Below are 22,785 nucleotides of genomic sequence, written 5' to 3'. Positions count from 1 at the left end.
TATGAATACACTTTATTTTCTAACTCTTGAAACTTCTGTGTAGCACTATAGAGGAGTATACAGTATGGTTCACAGTCCATAACCAATGGTCCTGGTTATTTTATATAAGGGACTCGAGCATCCTTGGATTTTGGTATCGGTGGGTGGCAGGGGCTGAGGGAGGGTGTCCCAGAACTGATCCCCCAAGAATTATCGAATGACAACTGTAAAAAAAAAAAAAATTGTTTATTTTGAATGTTAGACTGTGTGGAATTAGGGAGACACATAGGTGGGTATGTTTTCTTTTTTTTTTTTCCCTGTTAAAGAATTTTATTATTTTTATTTATTTATTTATTTATCCCACTGTACAGCAAGGGGATCAAGTTATCCTTACATGTATACATTACAATTCATTTTTTTTTTCCCCACCCTTTGTTCTGTTGCAACATGAGTATCTAGACAAAGTTCTCAATGCTACACAGCAGGATCTCCTTGTAAATCTATTCTAAGTTGTGTCTGATAAGCCCAAGCTCCCAATCCCTTCCACTCCCTCCCCCTCCCATCAGGCAGTCACAAGTCTTTTCTCCAAGTCCATGATTTTCTTTTCTGAGGAGATGTTCATTTGTGCTGGATATTAGATTCCAGTTATAAGTGATATCATATGGTATTTGTCTTTGTCTTTCTGGCTCATTTCACTCAGTATGAGAGTCTCTAGTTCCATCCATGTTGCTGCAAATGGCATTATGTCATTCTTTTTTATGGCTGAGTAGTATTCCATTGTGTATATATACCACATCTTCCAAATCCAATCATCTGTTGATGGACGTTTGGGTTGTTTCCATGTCCTGGCTATTGTGAATAGTGCTGCAATGAACATGCGGGTGCATGTGTCTCTTTTAAGTAGAGTTTTGTCTGGATATATGCCCAAGAGTGGGATTGTGGGGTCATATGGAAGTTCTATGTATAGATTTCTAAGGTATCTCCAAACTGTTCTCCATAGTGGCTGTACCAGTTTACATTCTAGGTGGGTATATTTTCTAATGTCTTGTGTGGGTTGTTGATGCAATGTATCGCTTTATTTTTCAGCATCTCACATTCACAAGAGAATTTGACTCAGATTCTCTTAGACATTATAGTTGGGCTGCAGACACTTTGGACAATGTCAATCTTGTCTCGAGTCCTGTTCATTCTGGGTAAGTAACCAAAAATCACTTTCTCCCCATCCTATTAAATTCACATTAATTATTTGCACTTATTAATTCATATTGACAAGCTGCATATGTGTGAAATATTGATGTCCTAAAAGGCTTCATTAGTTAGTATATGTGACATGTATTTGTAATCATTAGTAAGTATTTTTTCTAAACAAATCTGCATATCTGTTTTGTTAAATTTTTAGATATTGGATTCTTCACCTATAGGTGATTGAAACTTAAGATAATTGATATGCATACAAATGGAATAGAAAGAATTCATTAAGTTGATGAGAATTTCAAGGTATTTTCACCTTTTAAAGTGACAGGCTATAAATTAGTTGTGATCCAGGACAAGTGCAGATTAATTTTGAATTAAATAAGTTAACAATAATTAACATTTGCGAAATGCCTTATATATTTTATGAAGTACTTTCTGCTGCTTGTAATTACAATAAATTGTAATACTTAACATACCTAGTGCTTTTCGTGTACCTGGCATTATGCCAAATCCTTTACCTGTTTTACTTAATATTCATGTGAACCTTAAAATGGCACTGTGAATTAGGTTTTATTCATTATCCCCATTTTACAGAGAAATCCTAGACTCAGAGTAGTGCTGCAGATTATTTAAAGAATTCTTACACAATTGTGGCTTGTAACACCACAGTTGCGAAAAACAAATCACTCCAATGCCATTTCACTGGAAATAATTTACATGAAAGTGCTTTATAAACTATTAACTATAAACTACATGGTGGTCTTTGAGTCATTAACATTACATTTCTTAAATTCAATTAGAAAAACCTTTGATCATAGTATTAATAATTTTTAAACTGCTTAAAATATTTACATGATTTAGGAGTTCCCATCATGGCTCAGTTAGTGGTTAACGAATCCGACTAGAAACCATGAGGTTGCGAGTTTGATCCCTGGCCTCACTCAGCGGGTTAAGGATCCGGTGTTGCCGTGAGCTGTGGTGTAGGTCTCATACGCGGCTCCGATCCCGAGTTGCTGTGGCTGTGGCGTGTGCCGTCAGTTACAGCTCCGATTAGACGCCTAGCCTGGGAACCTCCATATGCCGCAGTGCTGCCCTAGAAAAAGGCAAACAAACAAACAAAATATTTACATGATTTATAGTAGATGTCTATGGGTCTAAAATTGCAAAGGAAAAAAAATTGAGAAGGAAAATATAAAACACCCAAAATACATTCATTCAGTGGGCAGATATATCACAGAGTTCTTTGAACCAAGCTTGGTGAGTTGCCACCACGTTACAAAAATCTAGAACCAGCAGTTTGCACCCTATATAGGAAGGAAGAGTACTAGGGTTTAGTTTAGGAAACTGAGAAATTGTGGGAACATAGGATGATAAAATCATCAATGATCTTTCCCCTGCATTGGACACAATGTAGTATTTGAATATGCAATTTATTTCTCATTCCCCTTGAATTCAGGAAAGCCAAAGTAATGGCAGCTAGTTGGGTTTATTTTAAAAAAGGAAAATAGACACTTAGTATATACATTTGGAAATATTTCATTAATGCAAGGTCTGTGGAGTAGCTTATATGTAGCCATGTAAGGCAGATATTTTTCCAAGTTGTCCCACAAATGTCAAATGCCTTGGTTTCATTTTCTGATGGTTTTTCTTTTTCCTTTGCTTATCATTGACCTTTTTTGTTGCTTGCTTCTAATTATCTTACATTAATTTTTCCCATTTGCTTTCTAAATTATTTTGCAGCTATTCTTCTCCACTTCCTCAGTATGATTCAAGGTGATAACTGTGTCCTTTATGTGAACCATCCCCTTCTGTATTTTTAATTAATGTGAATTTTCCCCACAGTTAGATTGTGTCAATGTCTTAGTGTATCAGCATTTGTCATTCTGCTGTTCCTAAAACTAGAAACATTTACGTGTTAGTTTTAGGATCCATTGTAGAATTCCTTCTTTAGTTTAAATATGGATAAGATACAATGAATATGATTAAATATCACCTTTCAATTTCTTTTTATAAGTTAAATTGCACAAAATTTTATTTTGCATAGATTATGTAAGGGATGAGTTTAGAAAACAAATCACTGTATTTCATAATGTTATTGAATAAGAGGACTCATATCCTACTTATCACCTACTCCCACCTTTCCTCAGTCTTTTTGATTTGATAAAGTTGAAAACTTGTATCAGTAATAAGCACCAAATCTTCAGTGGGTGATTATGTAGGACACAGAGAAAGTGATTCTTCCATTTGTCATTTAAATTTTCTAAGCCATTTTTTTTTTCCATTTGGTTCTGATGTTTTTTGTAGCTAGGGTATTTTTTTTTTTTCTTTTTTCTTTTTTTCTTTTAATGGCCTTGTGGCAGTTGCCAGGCCAGGAATCAAACCTGTGCCTCTATAGTGACTCCCAGCTGCTACAGTTGGATTCTTAACCCACTTTGCCACAGTGGGAACTCTGCTAGGGTATTTTTAGATTGACATTGGCAATCTTCTTACCCTACTTTCACCCTGCTCAGCTAAAAGTGTTTTATATACATATGTGGATATATTTGTATTTTTTTTTATGGATGTATATATTTTTTTCATATTTTCTTTCAGTATTAGTAACCAAGTCTGACCTAGGCAGTTTCTAGACACACTTAACAAAATGGTTTTGTTCATCAGTTTATTCCATAAACATTTATTGTGTCCTTATTATGTGTGGGAACCCAGCTCTGCCAATCAAACAGTGAACAAGACAAACCTGATCGGAATTATTATCTGTATTAGTGAGACTCAGTTGTTTGTGGCCAGGGTAAACACTGCCTTCTCAGTGTAAACACCCCTGTGTTTATTTGTACTAATGCAACTGAATTTTCAGACCCAAGGTTTGTCTTGAATTATTTTTAATCCATTCTGTTACTGCTATGCGCAACCACAAGTTGATTTTCTAATAAAAGCTGGAAAAGATCAGAGTTTGTCTTAGGCTTCTTTGCAATATTGCCATATTGTTTTTTGTTACTGAGTAAAAGTAGTTGTTAAATAGTATATGTCTAAGAAAATGAAGGCTCCCCAGAGCAGTTTCAAGTGAACCTTGTATCATTCCACCCTCGCGACAATTCATGAGTATCTTTGTCTTTGACTGGGGAGGAATGTTTTGTGTTTTGTTTTGTTTTTGAGAGGTTCCTTCTCTTGCCCTACTTTGAATATTATAGCAATTCCAGTCTGTCAAAGTAGGTATGATAACATCAGAAACCTATAAAAGCCATTCATGAATCCAGAGGAAAATGGCTAAATCCAAAATGAGCAAAGGGTGTGAAGTGGATTTCACCTCACGATGACCAGAGTTGGATCTGGAAATCTGATACGCAGAAAACTGAGTCCCCTGCTCTTGCCTCTCTCCTTGGGGAGGTGGGGGTGCTCAATTTGCTTTGTTGAAGAGGTTACTCTTCCAAGGTCAAAGGACATTCATTCTTTAGGAAAGGATCTCCAGTTAGGACCTACAAGTAAAGCCTGAAATCTGTTTGCAAGATGTTAGACTGTTTTTTTAAAAGAGTACCTAGTAGAGGATTTTGACGGATGGGATTATTTCCGGCCCCCAAATACTGTAGGTATTCAAAGAATTTTCTAATGATCAACATTTGGTTATGTTCCCCTAATAAACATAGTTTCACATGTAAAAATTAGAATGCAGAAATACATGTTTCTCTCTGACTCGCACTCTTCTATAGGTTGGGCTCATTGCTTTACGTTCACTGGAGTGCTTGATGATACTGTGAGGATGTGGGAGGAGTCACGATTTTTTTAAATGAACACATGATAGGAATCAAAATGTTCCCCAAATCGCTATATGCAGGCAAACAATTTTTCCTCACTCACTTTATCATAACGGCCAGTAACAGAATTCTATTATTTAGATGTATTTTCTAAAAAGTCTCATCTCTTTTGTATTGCTGTACAGATACTCAAACGTAAGTGATTTTAAACAGTTTTAAAGCCAGATGTACACTAAGAAGATTAAATCCCTTTCATCAAAATTGCCTTAGGCAACCTTTAGTCTTTCTGCTTTTATTCTTATTTTCTGCTTTGTGAAAAGAGTAAAGATCAAGGTTCTTGGTCTAATTAATTCTGCATTCATTTTATGAGTGGTCCATGTTAAGACATACTGTGGAGTTTCATCTTACTTGTTGGGGAGAGCGGACAGAAGTCAGCATACGGCTTAAACCATTGATAGTGAAAATGACCCTTGAATATAACTTAAACCACCCTCAGAGACCACACACCGTGGTTTTGTTTTTTTGTTTTTAAGTGCATGACCATCCTTTAATAGCCGGTTTTTATTCCAACGTTAAAAGATCCACAGCATCCTACCGAGTGGTGGGCTTCTACTCAGAGGCCCCTATCCACCAAAAGTAAGTTGTGGGTTTTCACTTCTTGCTCAGTTGCTAAGTTAAATGCATGTTTGATGTGACTCCACTGTATCGATTTATTCTTAGAGAAAGGACATGGTAGCTACATCGTCTGTCACTTGAAACTTTGAACATTTCATTTCAAAAGCTGCTGTGAAGATGGTTGACGTCTCCCCTTGACCTGGCCTCTGGTCTCCCCGCTGCAGGTTTCTGGTTAGCTTTATGGTGGATGCACGAGGCGGCTCCATGAGAGGAAGCCGTCACCACGGGATGAGAATCATCATTCCTCCACGCAAGTGTACGGCCCCCACCCGCATCACCTGCCGTTTGGTAAAGAGACATAAACTGGCCAACCCACCCCCCATGGTGGAAGGAGAGGGATTAGCCAGTAGGCTGGTAGAAATGGGTCCTGCAGGGGCACAATTTTTAGGGTAAGTTATCTTGTCAATTTTAACCTTGGCCCTCATGGCCCATCCTTGATTCCCTTGCCCTTGTAAACTTGAGTAGTTAATGATGAAATCTACATAGTTGGACTCTTTGGGTTGAATACAGCCTTCACGTAGTATCAGAGGTCCCAGAGCTGTGTGATTCTGTAGAAAGCTGGTAGGCTGATACTGCCTTAACTCAGTGTGCTGGTCAAAGCTTTTACTAACCGAGAAGCATGTTCTCTGCTCAGTGAGTGCACGGAACCCCAGCCGACCCCCCTAGAAGTCAAGGCACCTCTCTTATATGTCACAGCACTGATTCAGTGACTACTTTGGGTACTGATCTTTTTAATGCTCATTTTTCTGGGAACCGTCCATCATGATATGGTGTTTTACAAAAAGGAAAAAATAAATTTATTTTCTGAGGTGGCACTTGGGTGCAATCAGGCAGGCTCTGTCGTGACTGACAGTTTGTTCACAGTTTCCCCTTCTTGTTTCTCTTCCTGCTGCATGGATGTTATTCAGTAAACTGCATCTTCCTACCAATCCTCCCCCTGTAAATGAGGGTGAGAGCTTGGTTAGCCGAATCCTGCAGCTTGGGCCTCAAGGAACAAAATTTATTGGGTAGGATCTTTATAGACAAGATACAGAATGTCTACAATTCTTTTTTTTCCATTTTCAATTTTTTTCTGTCACACCCATGGTCTTACTCTTGTCTTAATTTTATTTTCGGTTTTTAATGCTTTCAGTTGATGTGTGTCACTGAAAGAGAAAAAAAATAAATCATAGTGGCTTGACTTAATGTAGCACCGCTCCCTATCTTGTGCTTTTCAAGCATGTGGAATTCACTGCAAGCATTCTGCTTTCATAACGTTGTGCTTTTGTAAACCTTTCTTTAATTTGAAATGTTTCAAGTGGTTATGATAGTTTTTCAGACAGATGGACAGTCTAGTTTTAACCCAGTGTAAAAGAAGGTATTTATTTGCAGGCTTGGAATCAACATTTGCTATAAGTGATATATATGTGTATATATATATATATCTGTATATATATATGTATGTGTGCAGAGTTACAGTTTTTAAAGTTCTTATGCTTATTAAATAATCTTTATGGGCTTTGAGAAAGAAAAGTCATCAATAAGTAAACTGATTTTAGAAAAATGTTGGGAATACAAGATACTTAAGGAAAACCAAATAAGCAGCAGGTAGAATGTTCTGCTCAAGTTATTAAATTGTTTTGTTTTGTTCTGTTTAAGCTGAAATGTGTTGGTATTTGTTGTCTGTCTGCTTGTCTGTCTGGTTGGTGTGTTGGCCTTGGCAGTCTGCATGAAGAAACCTGTTATGAAAAGTTTTGCTTGGCTTTCACGGTGGTCCAAGATCCCTCATTCATTTCTTCTCTTCAGTATTGTTGAATGTCATACACAAAGCCTCATTCCTAAAATATTTATAGTGACAGTATCTGATAAATTAACCTGCAAAGATTGTATCTAGGTCTCAACAAAAAAATCATGTCTAATCACCAGGTATGGTTAAAAACTTTGGTAAACATCTTAATGACTCTTGAAACTGTTGACACTCTTAGGAATAGTTGATTTTGTTTTTACCCATCAAAAAATTAAGGAATTACAAAAAAAAATTTCAAACCCTTCATTGAATTAATTATTTTGCCAAAATAAAATTACCATATTTGTCATCCCATTTTAAGTAAATGCTTTTGTAATAAATCAGATATTAATGTTTTTATGTTATTTGATCATTACAACTACTATCCCTTTTATGCCTGTGTCTTTTGTTTTCACATGTATATAAACACATAGGCTAAGAGGTGAGGTTACATACAACCTCTGTAGGGGAATAATGATACTGTCTACTTAAATGTCGTAAAATAAAGCTGCACAATCCAACTACATGAACTGTGTGTGATTGTGGTCTGCTTACTTCCATTCATCTTTTTTAGCATCTATCCAACTTAAAAATTGAACAAAATTATTCCTGTGCTTGATTGGCCATCTTCAATTTGCCGCCATTTTTTTCACATCCTTTTTGCAAAAGGACACTGTCAAAAATCAATCTATCATTATATGGCAATTTCAAACCAACTGCACTTTTTCAAGAAGTTTAAATCATTCCTATGCCAGCCTGCGAGAGCTAGGAAATTAAGCCACCCACTGACATTGCACAAAATGAAAGTCAGAGAAACTGTCCTGACTATATTCAGGCCATGAAAATTATGAAAACTGACCACTGGAGGGAATGGATTGTTATATTGATTTCTTGCTAAGGGAGAAAAATCAGTGATCTTTTAAAATAGGAAATTTCCAGAATTTCTTTTTCAAAAGAATGACTGTGTCCTTTTAAGTCATGAGCATTTTGTATAATATAATAAACCTATTGTGTTTTTAAAAATGGACCAACTTTCTTATGGTCTATTTTAATAACTTTCAATTCCTTAATTCCTTATGTGTGCCAAATATCCCCCCCCATTCAATAAAATGCCTAACATATGGTAGGCCCCCAAGAATTGTTTGTGAATGAATGAATGATGGCATGTTTTCAGGCTTCTAACATATTATTTAATTAGCAAATGATTCTGCAGCTTTGAAATCATTCCCAACCTTAGTGGCACCTCTGATTTTCAAATGAATCCAGTTAATGTGACATTTTAAAAAGTATGATGTTATGAGTATATTTCACTTGATATCAAAATAATGTGGATTTTTTTTCCAGCCCTGTCATAGTGGAAATACCTCACTTTGGGTCAATGAGAGGAAAAGAGAGAGAACTCATTGTTCTTCGAAGTGAAAATGGTGAAACATGGAAGGAACATCAATTTGACAGCAAAAATGAAGATTTAACTGAATTACTTAATGGCATGGATGAAGGTAATTACAATGGCTCACTGTTTCTATAAATGTCTGCAGGCAGAGATCAAAGCAATAACTAGACTCAAGGCACCAGTACTTGAATGTCACACCTCTGTATTTTAAACTGGGCATCGGGTTCCTCCGCATTTATTGCTATTTTCTGCATCTAAGGCATAAAGTTCCATCTAATCTAAGAAACTCTCCTTCCCTCCCAATGCCAGTACTAATGTACAGATCTTCTGATAATTCTCTCAGTCTTTAATCAAATCTACGCATCTTTCCAAAACTTAAGAAAGTTTTCTAAGTCAAAAATGTGTAAGGAGGGGGTGCAGTAATAATGGGAAATATTTTTAAGAAAATACATTCATTTTTTTATTTTTGGAATTATTATTTCTGGACCCTTTCTTTTCTCTCAGTCTTCTCCCAGATTATTTCAGTATTCTTCACGGATTTTTAATTTCTCTTTGGCCCTACTCAGTTGTTGTTGTTGTTGTTGTTGTTGTTGTTTAAATATAAGTTTCAGCTAATTATTGGAGTCTGTGGTGCTTCCAGTATCTTACTCTTTCACCTGAAAAGACCTTCTTATCCACATCTTCTTCAGGCTGCCTGTCCCTTAGGGTCATAGTCATTTTTCTTAGGAGACACTGGAAATAGCCTTGTTTTGAGAGTAGATACTTGATGCAGTATTTTCCTTTAAAAATAAAAGCAAACAAACAAACAAAAATTCAGAGAGCAAGCTCATCATAAAATAAAGCGAATCTTTATACTGACTTGCTCATCACTACAAGTCCAGCAGTTGTTGGTTGTAACAGCTTTACTGGAGATGTCATTCACATCCCATAAAATTCAGTCTCTAAGCATTGAATTCCTTTTGGGGAATGCATCCAGCATAGTCACTCCTGGTCGTGAAGTCTGGACAAAGGAGCTAGACAGACTCAAGGATGTTTGAGGAACAACCATGGGGAAGCTTTTTGATCACTGTGAGCCTCTGGTACTTCTGTAAAATGGAGATTACCGTCCTCACTTCATAGGGTTGCTGTTGAGAAAAAGTAATTATGTGAAGCACTTTGGAAATATAGCCCTTGCTTTTCACTTACTAAGCTCTTGATCAATATCAGCTACTGTCACTATGATATTCATTCTATAGAAAAAATCATCATGCCAAGGGCTTTGAATAAGACACCGTGAATCATAGCCAGCCAGGAATTTAAAGATGTCTTGGAGTTCCCGTCATGGCTCAGTTGTTAATGAATCCGACCAGGAACCATGAGGTTGCAGGTTCGATCCCTGGCCTCGCTCAGTGGGTTAAGGATCCTGCGTTGCTGTGGCTGTGGTGTAGGCCAGCGGCTACAGCTCCAATTCGACCCCTAGCCTGGAAGCCTCCATATGCCACGGGAGCCGCCCAAGAAATGGCAAAATAAATAAATAAATAAATAAATATGTCTTTATAGCAGGATGGGGGACACTAATAATTGTAATTGTACTAAGAAGTGGGTGGGAACCTCCATATGCCACGGGAGCAGCCCAAGAAATGGCAAAAAATAAATAAATAAATAAATAAATAAATATGTCTTTACAGCAGGATAGGGGGCCACTAATAATTGTAATTGTACTAAGAAGTGGGTGGGAACCTCCATATGCCACCGGAGCAGCCCAAGAAATGGCAATAAATAAATAAATAAATAAATAAATAAATATGTCTTTACAGCAGGATAGGGGGACACTAATAATTGTAATTGTACTAAGAAGTAGGTAGATTTAACCCCACTCTATAGATGAGGAAACTGAAGTTCAAAACAAGTCAAGTTATTTACCTAAGGTTACCCTAGGTCAAGAGCAGTGCTCGGGCTGAAATCTAGTTCTGTTTTCAAAGACTTTTAACTATCCCACTTATTTTAGAAATGTGTGTCCCATGGAGAAGAAAATAAACCTAAAGAAAATTCCTAAGGACCTCTAGATTTAAAGATTCGGAATAGTCTTTTTAAATATTATACATGCAATGAGTGTACATGAAGTGTTTATACGTAATGCTAGTTAACACTTATATCCTGTACCATTCACAGCTTCAGATCATTTCTAATTGGTGGAAACATGCAGTGGTAATTGAGTTCCAATTTTTATTGCCTTATTATAAATCATGAAATAGAGTCATTCTTTCATAAGGAAATTTATAAGAAAACACAATCAAAAGTTTCAAAAAGAATAAAATCCTAAGGGAATGAATTAAATTAGCATTTCGAAAAGCTTAAAAAAATATGGATGATTCAGGATTAAAAATTGGAGAGAATAAAAATGGATGGGTTTTCCAAGAAGGATCTTTTTTGTTTGTTTTAAGGAAAAGTATCAAAATATTTTCATATTTCCAGTATTTCTTAAATGCTATTGTAGATTACTAGTTATTAAAATGTAAGTGTTCCTTTGTGGCACAATGGGTTAAGGATCCAGCGTTGTACTGCTATGGGTCGGGTCACTGTGCGGGTTTGATCCCTAGCCCAGGAACTTCCACATGCCGCAGGTGCAGCCAAAGTAAATGATAAAATAGAGTAAAATAAAAGAAAAATAAAATGTAGCAAACTCTACACAAAGATTTTCTTTCTTTGTTTCTTTCTTTTTTCTTTTTTCTTTATTTATTTTTAAAATTAATGGCTACCTTGATATTGTAAGCTGCTGAGGGCAGGGTAGGTGTCTTACCCACCTTTAGATCCCCAGTATCAGGACTGCCGAGTGAGGCACTTATGCGGTCCTGGAGAACGAGTTCATCATATGCAGGTATCTGGGGGAAAGTTCTCACCAGTCTGTGTCCTCTACCCCAAACTTCATTAATGTTAATCTCCAGGGAGAAAAAACTTAAAGAGGAGCATTCACTTTGAGGAGAGTTCTTAGAAAGTAACAATATGCTAGGAATTCTACTGACTGTGCTAAGAGAATGTTGTCCAATAGAACTTTCTATGATGATGGAAAGGTTCCGCATCTGTGCTGTCCCACAGTGATCACCAGTCACCAGTCACATGTGACCCTTGAGTACCTTAAATATAACTATGCAAGGAAGGAAGGTAATTTTTTTTTTTCTTGGTAAAAGGTTTTATTGACCTAGTTGATTTACAGTGGAAGGTAATTTTTAATTTTGTTTAATTTCAAATAGCTACATGTGGCCAATGGCTAACTCTTTGAACACTGCAGTTCTGACAGAAAATACCATGTATTCTAATAATATGATCTTCATCTTTGAGCATAGATTTTCATATGTCCTATCAGGCACAAGTAGTTCTTCATTATTTTAAGGTTCATTTATGGAATGAACTTCCATGATGTCATGCTGACATGTCTTCATTTTCTTTTTAATAAACCAATTCTCAAATAGGAATTTTTCATATCTTTGCTTAGACAAATGCCCCCCAAATACTCCATAAAGGGGCAGCTGTCAGATGTTTTAAAGGAAAGATGATATAGCCCTCTGTCCTGGATTCTGTCCTCTATTATCTTGAAAATAGTGGGTAGAGTTCCTTTACTACATTTTTAAAGGCCAGATAAACTTTGGCTCCACTTTAGATAATTAAAAGGAAATGTAGGAGTTCCCGTCGTGGCGCAGTGGTTAACGAATCCGACTAGGAACCATGAGGTTGCGGGTTCAGTCCCTGCCCTTGCTCAGTGGGTTAACGATCCGGCGTTGCCGTGAGCTGTGGTGTAGGTTGCAGACGCGGCTCGGATCCCGCGTTGCTGTGGCTCTGGCATAGGCCGGTGGCTGCAGCTCCGATTGGACCCCTAGCCTGGGAACCTCCATATGCCGCGGGAGCGGCCCAAGAAATAGCAACAACAACAACAACAAAAAGACAAAAAAAAAAAAAAAAAAGGAAATGTAAATCCTTCTAAGTTTAAAGATTCAAGCACTGGAGGCCACAACAGCAAAAGTGAGGAGTAAGTTTTTAAGGCAAAGTGGTTTTCTTTGTGTATTACATTTGCAAGTAATAATAATGAAGGAAGCAATGCACATAATTTTTTTTGTATAATTTTATTAAATAAGTGGCCACACCTGCGGCATTTGGAAGTTCACAAGCCAGGAGTCGAGCCACAGCCACTGTAGAAGCAACACCGAGTAGTTATGCTACAAGCCACATGGGAAGTCTGAATGCACATAGTTTATAACTCAAGCTCAATTAGATTTCATACCAAGCTCAAGCTCTATTTACCATCGCTCTTATCTTGTCCCAAAAGAAACCTGATTTTTTTTAAATCATTTTTTTAAAACTTGGAGGAATTCCCACTGTGGCTCAGCAGATCTTTGGACCCAGCATTGTTTCCAAGAGGATGTGGGTTTGATCCCTAGCCTCACTCAGTGAGTTAAGGATCAGGTATTGCCATGAACTGCAGCATAGCACAGATGTGGCTCGCATCTGAGTGGCCATGGGCTGTGCTGTAGGCTTCAGCTGCAGTTCAGATTCGACTCCTAGCTTGGGAACTTCCATATGCCGCAGGTGTGGCTGTAAAAACAAAACAAAAACAAATACAAAAAAAAAAACAAAACCTGGAATATAGTTGATCTACAATATCATGTTAGTTTCAGGTGTGCAGCACAGTGATTCAACTATATATATATATGTATTTTTTTTTTCAGATTCATTTCCCTTACAGGTTATTATGAAATGCTAAGTATAGTTCCCTGTGCTATACAGTAGGTCCTTGTTGGTTATCCATTTTATATATTATGGTGTGTACATATTAAACTCAAACTCCTAATTTATCCCTCCCCCCAACCAAAACTTTGTTTTAATTGGAATATCCTCCTTCTAAAAACATACAGGCATAAATAAAAATCAATCCATCTCTACAAAAAACAACCCAGACTTTCCTGGTGGCAGAACAGGTTAAGGATCTGGCATTGTCACTGCAGTGGTTCTGGTCACTGCTGTGGTGCAGTTTCGATCCCTGGCCTTGGAACTTGCTCATGCCACAGACATGGAGCAAAAAAAACCTTAACTTTATTTTTCCTTCAAGGCTCAACCAAGTTCTGGGAAGAGAAGCATAAGCATGGATTAGGAGGTTTCATGTTATTTTCTACCCTGTCCACTCTGTCACCCTGGATAGTTGTTAATTAGCAAAATAAAAATAGTACCTAAAATAAGCCAGTGACCAGATGACCCAAGACTTCCTTAAAGAAAAAGAAAAATAAATTATTCCACTATTTTATTTAACCTATTAATTTCCCCAGTTCATAACAACCAAGCTTTATCTGTTATCTATGGCAAAAGACCCTTGATAATACCTGTTCTATTATAAATGCCTCATTTTAGCCCTCTTTTCCATAAATGAATTCTATATGGTACTTTATAACTGATCTGTATTTTATTTTTATAACTAGGCTTGTTGCATCCTCTTCTATGAAAATCTTAAAACCTAAATATTTAAAAATCATCTCTACCAATATTTTGATGAGAGATTTTTATTAACATAATTGTAAAGATTCAATTACGGTTCTATATATTTTACTACTTGCAAAGCCTTTTCATATGTGCAAATTTACTGGTTAGAGGAGTTCCTCTGTAGCTCAGCAAGTTAAGGATTGGGCATTGTCACTGCAGTGGCTTGGGCTTCCCTTGAGGTGTGGGCTGGATCCGTGGCTTGAGAACTTCCATTGGCCAGGGAATGGCAAAAAAAAAAAAAAAAAGAAAAAAATTACTGGTTAGAACTCCAGGGAAAAATAAGTCCAAGGAGGCAAATTATTTGGCCCCATGTAGTGTGATCCTTAGGATCATGATCTGTGAACATCACACAAACTGAAATTCCCATCTTGATTCCATTGATAATTAATTAGCTGTGTCGCTAACAAAGCCTTTAGTTTCTCTAAACTCATAGAAAACTGATGGGTAACAGATGAGCTACTATAGGTAATGTTCTTAGCACAATGTCTGATAGGTAAGAACTGCTCAGTAAAAGTTAGTCATAGACATGGCTGCCACTTACAGTTGTGCAGTAGAGCAAGGGCCTGGGCAGAGATCTTGCCAGGCCATCTGCTCTGACGCTGGCTTTTAGGACAAAGGGGGCAGTTTTATCTAATTTTTTTCAAAGCTACTGTCTGGTTGCCAAGCCATATACCTGCAGGGCTAGTGGAAGCCATATACCAAGTGGACACCCTTCTCCAAGTTACAGGAGAATGCCAGCAGGGCTAGTGGAAGCCCTGGTCACAGTTGATGATGGTTACCCCGTCACTGCCACCCTGGCAGGAAATAATAAATAGATATCTAGACTTCCAAAATTGGGACTTCTGATGCCAAATCTGGTTGTTGTTCTGCAGTAAGCCCTTGCCCCTGTATCTTCTCAAATGAAAGATGCCAATGGAAGTGCTTTGTGTTAGAACAAAAGGTGACAGAAATGTCAGCTGCCATTTAAATTTTCCATTATGAAATCAAGGTACCCTCCTAGTTCTTATATGACTTAAAAGGATGTGGTATGTATTCAGGAAAAACTCATTGCAGAAGAAGGTAGAATCCAGAGTCATTTATGTCACTAACAAGCTCAGAGACGGAGGCATCAATGGTTATGCTAATGAAGCAGGTGTGCCAGCAAAGCTCTATCAAAACAAGAGGCTAGAATGACACAAAGGACAGTTGGCCTGGGTGTGAAGAACCTGCCGTTATCACTAAGGTATCATGTGGCAGGAGCAACTTTTCTCTTTGCCAGCAGACATAGATCTTGTCCGGGCACTTGCTAATGCGTGTATTCTCAGGGGAGAAAAAGATATCGCCAAACAAAAAATGTTCATTTCTCTCCCCACAAAAACATCATCTTTCAAGTGCACCAAATTGAATCCACTTTGTTTCATTAAAACGCTACCTACCTTGTTTTTGAGCTAACTCACAAAGTTCATTTAAACAGGTTTAAAATTGTGCCTTTGGGGGGGGGGGGTTGGGGAGGGTTGGATTAGGAGTTTGGAATTAGCAGATACAAACTGTTGTATATAGAATGGATAAACAGGAGTTCCCATCATGACACAGCAGAAACGAATCTGACTAGGAACCATGAGGTTGTGGGTTCGATCCTTGGCCTTGCTCAGTGGGTTAAGGATCTGGCATTGTCGTGAGCGTGATGTAGGTTGCAGACATGGCTCAGATCCCGCGTTGCTGTGGCTGTGTCAGTGGCTGGCAGCTGTAGCTCCGATTAGACCCCCAGCTTGGGAACCTCCATGTGCTGCGAGTGCGGCCCTAAAAAAAAAAAAAAAAAAAAGAATGGATAAACAACAAGGTCCTAATGTACAGCACAGGGAACAATATTCAATATTCTGTGATAAACTATAATGGAAAGGAATATGAAGAAGAATATATATAGAATATATGTTATGTATATTCATATAAGTATATATATTTATATATCATGTATAAGAATATGTTTAACTAAATCAATTTGCTATATATCAGAAAATAACATTGTAAATCAACTCTATTTCAATAAAATAAAATAAAATAGTGCCTCTGAAGTCAGACCCCAAAAGGGTGTAGTTTGTGGTCATGTTGGACCTAGCAGTGGGATTTGCTAGTAGAAGAATCCTTTCTCCTTAGAGGACTTGAGAATTGAAGAGCTTGAGAAATGCTCTGGTCCTGTACCATCCAGTACCATAGCCACTAGCTCTGCATGCACTTGAAATTGGGCTAGTATGAACTCAGATGTGCTGCAAATATAAATAAAATACCCCAGATTTGTGAAGACTTAGTATACTCCAATATATAGCTCATTAATAATTTTTACATTGGTTGCTTGTTCAAATGGTAACATTTTGGATATACAGAGCTAAGTAAAAAAAACTGTTAAAAAAACAATTTCACCTGTTCCTTTTTTTCTTTTTAGTGTTGCTATAAGAGAATTTAAAATTATATATGTGACTTGCATTATATTTCTCTTAGACAGCGTTACCCTGGACAGTGGTAGATTTTGTTTCACATTTATTAGGTCTAAAATTTATTTGGGTTTATCAGTCAAAATCATTGCCTCCTCAGTATCACAAGCATGCTCTGAAGATACATGAATTTTGTTATTTTAAAATACCAACCACTGTATTGGAACAAAATGTTGCTGCATTTATCCAAAGAATGTTACAGTACTAGGAAAATATTGTCTCACTTGTTACTGTTACTTAAGGCTCAGATGAGAGTAAATGAGATTTTAAAGTCATACATTATAGATTAAATACTTATATATATTTTATTATAATTGAAGCAGGAAAGGAAAATTAATGCTTATTATATAACAAAATAAATATCATAGTTTATTGTCTAGCTATATCAATCATGTTTTAGAAACAGGCTTCTCAGTTAGAAATTGCGACTTTGGTTCTTTTCAGTTGAACTTGTTTTTAATTGATCAACCACGAGACCAAATTAATCTTAAGGTGTCAAGTTAGGTTGCAGAAGCAGCTGAGCACCAAAGAGTGAAATATGTGGCTTTATGTTGTACGCAGCACCATCTGCTGGAGAAGTCTATTAATAATTTTGAAAAATTCTGCAGGAAAAAGTAAAAATTAAACTTAACCAAATCAAGATTGTGGTTGGTGTGTAAAAAAGAAAAAGAAAGAAAAAAAGTATATGAAAAACTACTAATTAAACCATAACTATATAAAATAATTTGCTTTCAGTCCGTTGCCATAAAATTGTCATTTTTTAAATGGGTTGAATGATGTCTATCTAATGTGTGCATAAACTTCCTACCTACCAGTCAGGGAATGAGAAGGGGACCAAAATAGATGAACATTAATAATGCCTAGTTTTATAAATGTCTGTGTGTATGGATTTGCTAGCAATGGCATGTCTTTATGAAACACTAGTGGACCAAAAATGACATAGGACACCCTGACCCCTGTGTCAGACAAAGTAGGGCCCTGCACCCTCCAAGGACAGTGAAGGGGTCTGAGAGACCTGTTGTTAGCCTCCCATTTAGTGCTGATGTGAATAGAGGTTGATGTGCTGGATACCAATGGCCCAGGGCACTTTTGTGGTTTTTTTGCACTTCTGGGTTGCTGATTTCCAGTGTTTAGCTTTAAAACACTATATATGATCCTGATTTTGAAGATAGGATTGTATTCATTGTTTCTGGTCTGGATAGGTAACAATGGTTAGACAAAGGGTTTGAAGAAGGTTAAAGAAGGGGGCTATTTGCCTGAAAGTCAGGCCTTTTTATTTGCACAAATAGAAAAATAAGCAGATGGTTGTCAACTTAAAAAACACAACCTAAAAGTTGAGAGTTAAGTTTTTTGGAGGGCAAAATGAGGACTATAGCTCTGAAATACCTCTCCAGAGAGGTAGGGGGGAAGGGCAGTATATATGTGATTCTGGTGAAGCAGGAGATACAGGCAATCAAGCATGTATTTTACAGAAGCTTGCTGCTAGTCTGATGAGGGTCACCACTAGTCACGAGAAGCATGAAGGATTTTAGCGCTTTTCTTGATACAAGAAGATGCAAGAATTGGGTTCATAAAATCTCCTGAAAATACCTATCCAAAGACCAGTTCTTCCAGTTTTCTCAGAGCACAGAGGGCCTCACTCCTCATCTCCACCCTGAGCTCCTTTCAGGAGGTGTTGAGGGTCGGCAGCTACAGTGGCTCATGATTCAACCTGTATAGAGATGGCAAGTGCCAATCTCCAGATCACAGGGTGGAAGGACAGTTTTCTGGAAAATGACATGGAGAAGCAGATGCAAAGAATATGAGGCTTCTGCAGTGATGGAGGAAAACCTTGGGATGATTATTCCATCCTGGCCAAACATGCCCTTATCTCACTTTTCTTCCCTCAGGAAGCCTTCCCTAAGCCTCAGTCTAAGGCAGATCCACCTGGTAAATACGTCTACCACCCCTGGCCTGCCCTCTTCTGTTACAAGCAACTTGAACTTTGCTCTCTTTCTTGGCAGACTGTAAAGTCCATGAGGGCAGCGTCTGGCTCTCCCCGGTGATGGTTATTACGCCCAGTGCATATAACGGCTCTTAGCAGTGTTGTCATTCGACAAATTAGAGCGGCTGAGGGAATGAAGAAATGAATGATTTGTATCCAGGCGTGTGCTGTCACTCTTGGTGATACATTTCCTCAATAAACTGGGGACCCATACCCAAAGAGAAAGCAGCTGTCTAAAAGAAGGGATGCCACAACCAAAGGAGGAGAGGCGGTCTGGGGGCCAGGGGGAGGGCATGTAATGATTAGAAATTAGTTTTATAACTTTAAGATACAGGATCATCAGAAATCATGTGGATTGCTAAAAGTGGAAGGAAAAACAGGTAAATCATTGTTTCCAGATCTTTGGCATCATTAGCACTCGGTTATCTGTGCAAATCTGAATAACAAAGAAAGTTCCTACTTTGTTTAGTTAAAGATGTAAAATAATGGGATGGATGGGGAGTTTGGGGTTAGTAGGTGAAACCTCTTCCATTTAAAATGGATAAGCAATGAGGTCCTGCTGTATATAGCACAGGGAATGACATCCAATCTCTTGGGATAGAACATGCTGGAAGATAGTATGAGAAAAAGAATGTATATATATATGTATGACTGGGTCACTGTGCTGTACAGCAGAAATTGACACATTGTAAATCACATTTAAAAAATCACTTGGGAGTTCCCATCATGGCGCAGTGGTTAACGAATCTGACTAGGAACCATGAGGTTTCGGGTTTGGTCCCTGCCCTTGTTCAGTGGGTTAAGGATCCGGCGTTGCCGTGAGCTGTGGTGTAGGTTGCAGACGTGGCTCGGGTCCCATGTTGCTGTGAATCTGGCATAGGCTGGTGGCTACAACTCCTATTCGACCCCTGGCCTGGGAACCTCCATATGCCACGGCAGCGGCCCAAGAAATAGCGAAAAAAAAGACAAAAAAAAAAAAATTAAAAAAATAAAATAAAAAATCACTTAAAAAAAGGATGTAAAATAATGCTGATTCAGACAGACATATATCAGATGCCAGAATTCAATAAGAATATGGGGTGAATTACTAAAATTATGGGAGCTTTCTACATGGTCTTTGCAATTTTCTGTGAATCTAATTATTTCAAAATAAAAATTGAAAAGGTTCCTACTATGTTTATGTTGAGGAAGAAGGGTCAAATTATATCATCTGAGGGCTTTTTTTTTTCTGTAACATCATGGGTGAGCTTGTTACAAAAGTTGCATATTCAGATGGAGCTGAACTTCAAAGAAATGAATATCTACAATTTTCTGAGATATTTCGAGTGAGTATACTACAAGTGCTCTATTGTTCCATATATTCTACAAGCCAGAGTTAAATATTATACATTTATCTTTTATTTACTTCATCTCCCCCAATTTACCTGATACTTGACTTTCTGTGAATGGTGAGATTTTCTTTTAGAAATAGAATGAAATTAAAATGATAGCAATTCAGGGTTTGTTTTTTTTGTTTTGTTTTTTTTTTTGTCTTTTGGCCATTTCTTGGGCTGCTCCCGTGACATATGGAAGTTCCCAGGCTAGGGGTCTAATTGGAGCTGTAGCCACTGGCCTACACCAGAGCCACAGCAACTCGGGATCCAAGCTGTGTCTGCAACCTACACCACAGCTCACGGCAACACTGGATCCTTAACCCACTGAGCAAGGCCAGGGACCGAACCTGCAACCTCGTGGTTCCTAGTCGGATTTGTTAGCCACTGAGCCATGACGGGAACTCCAGCAATTCAGATTTATACGCTTGTAGAGATACACAATAGAGACACTGTGATTTAAAAAAAAAAAAAATCCAACCTTAGATCTACCACAGACTAGTTCCGTGGCTCCCCTCTTATCTCCAAAGTTGCATGACATTGGAAAGAATACATAACCAAAATTATTATGTGAACTGACCTGTGCTAATGGTTGTGTGTGATTTATGTGTCATATCAACCTCAGAGGAAACTTATCTGATTTTTTTTTTTTTCTGTCTTTTTAGGGCCACACCTGCAGCATATAGATGTTCCCAGGCTAGGGGTTGAATTGGAGCTGTAGCCATCGGCCTACACCACAGCCACAGCGAAGCAAGATCCGAACCTACACCACATCTCAGGGCACCACCGGATCCTTAACCCCTCTAGGTGAGGCCAGAGATCAAACCTGCAACTTCATGGATCCTAGTTTCTGCTGAGCTACAACAGGAACTTGTTTATGCTGATATTTTAAGCAAGTAATGCTGGACTCAGAGTTCAGGAACTTGTCCAAGTTCCAAGCCCACTGGTTTGAGAGTTGGATTTGAACCCAAGGCACCTATCTCCAGTGACTGTCCACGGACCCATGCTAGCTAGTATGCCCTTTTGAATTCTGACTTTCCAAGACTCCGTTTTTTCCTGTTGCTCAGTATCAAATACTCTATCATCATCATCATTATTATTATATGGTGGCACCTACAGCATATGGAAGTTCTCAGGCTAGAAGTCAAGTCAGAGCTGCAGCTGCCAGCCTATACCACAGCCACAGCGACACCAGATCTGAGCCCCATCTGTGAGCTGTGCTGCAACTTGAGGCACTCCAGGTCCTTAATCCACAGAGTGAGGCCAGGGATTGAACCCGTATGCTCGCAGACACTATGTCAGGTTCTTTACCTACTGAGCCACAACAGAAACTCCATTAAATACTCCACTCTTTTTTTTTTTTTAATGATTTTTATTTTTTCCATTATGGTTGGTTTATAGTGTTCTGTCAATTTCTATTGTACAGCAAAGTGACCCCCAAATACTCCTTTCTTAAGAGCATTCACATGACCAGAAGCTAACCCCTAGATATGGAAATCATCCTCTATGAAACCTTGAGATTTTATTCCTGCGATAGACTGTTCACACTCAAACCTGACCCCGACGGGGTCACCAACAGCCTTCAGGAAACAAATCCCAGGCAGGAAAGAGTGTCATGGCCCCATTTGCCCAAGTAATCAAGACACTTAATGAGGTGTATGGAAGAGTGAGACAGAACTAATCAGGATGATCATTTGAATGCTCTAAGAAGAACTCATTTAGTGGGAACCTGATTTCTGCCCTGTCGGTTATGATTCATGCTATTATGACCTTCATAACCATTGATAAGTGCAAAGCATTTTATGATCCTCATTACTCTGTTGCAGAGTATCAGTTACAGAAAATGCTATCCAACCTTTTACAAATAAACTGAGTTCCAGGTTGCCTAAGAAATTTATCATTAATCAGTGAGGCAAGAATGCTGCAGGCCATTAACTTCCATTCCTTACACAGCAGAAAGTGCCACGGTAATCAGGGTTTTCTGCTCCTGGGGTGGGCCAGTAGGAAGTCACGTCACCTTTTGGACCAGGGTGTTTGCAGATCTATCCATTACTTATCCATTTATCAGCCACCACCCATGTGCCAGCTAGTAGACAAAGACTCTGTATTAAATAGTCATTGAGGAGTTCCCCTCATGTCTCAGTGGTTAACGAATCTGACTAGGAACCATGGAGTTGAAGGTTCGATCCCTGACCTTGCTCAGTGGGTTAAGGATCCAGTGTTGCCATGAGCTGTGGTGTAGGTCGCAGACGCGGCTTGGATCCCAAGTTGCTGCGGCTGGGGCATAGGCCGGCGGCTACAGCTCTGATTCAACTCCTAGCCAGGGAACCTCCATATGCCATGGGAGCAGCCCAAGAAATGGCAAAAAGAAAAAAAAAAAAAAAAATATATATATATATATATATATATATAAAGAACAAATGATAACCAGTCTCAATTACTACATCTATTAGAGCAAGATTTTAAAAATTAGGCAGTCAGAACTCCCTCATGGTGTAGTGGTTTAAGGGTTCAAGGTTGTCATTGCTGTGGCTCTGGTTGCTGTTCCCTGGCCTCAGAACTTCCACATGCCATTAGCACAGGAAAAAAAAAAAAGTTCCTGTCGTGGCTCAGTGGTTAACAAATCTGACTAGGAACCATGAGGTTGCGGGTTCGACCCCTGGCCTCACTCAGGATGCGGCATTGCTGTGAGCTGTAGTGTAG

General features: G+C 38.3%; 1 protein-coding gene across 53 annotated transcripts in view; it reads left to right on the top strand.

Moving 5' to 3' along the window:
- The window catches only part of ANK3 (ankyrin 3), a 777,589-nt gene that overhangs the window by 689,710 nt on the left and 65,094 nt on the right, over positions 1-22,785 (top strand). For all 53 annotated transcript variants that reach the window (NM_001445066.1, NM_001445067.1, NM_001445068.1 and 50 more), the window contains 3 exon segments: positions 1,066-1,172; positions 5,762-5,986; positions 8,707-8,861. In NM_001445066.1, the coding sequence (NP_001431995.1) occupies positions 1,066-1,172; positions 5,762-5,986; positions 8,707-8,861 (487 nt within the window).

This window comes from Sus scrofa, chromosome 14 (genome assembly GCF_054392235.1).
Source record: "Sus scrofa isolate SSC_HxYL_T2T_F1_AM1 chromosome 14, Sscrofa_HxYL_maternal_Yorkshire_Landrace_v2.0, whole genome shotgun sequence".
NCBI classification, from domain to species: Eukaryota; Metazoa; Chordata; class Mammalia; order Artiodactyla; family Suidae; genus Sus; species Sus scrofa.
The sequence above is the reverse complement of the archived record's forward strand: the minus strand, read 5'-3'. Positions and strand labels throughout refer to the sequence as shown.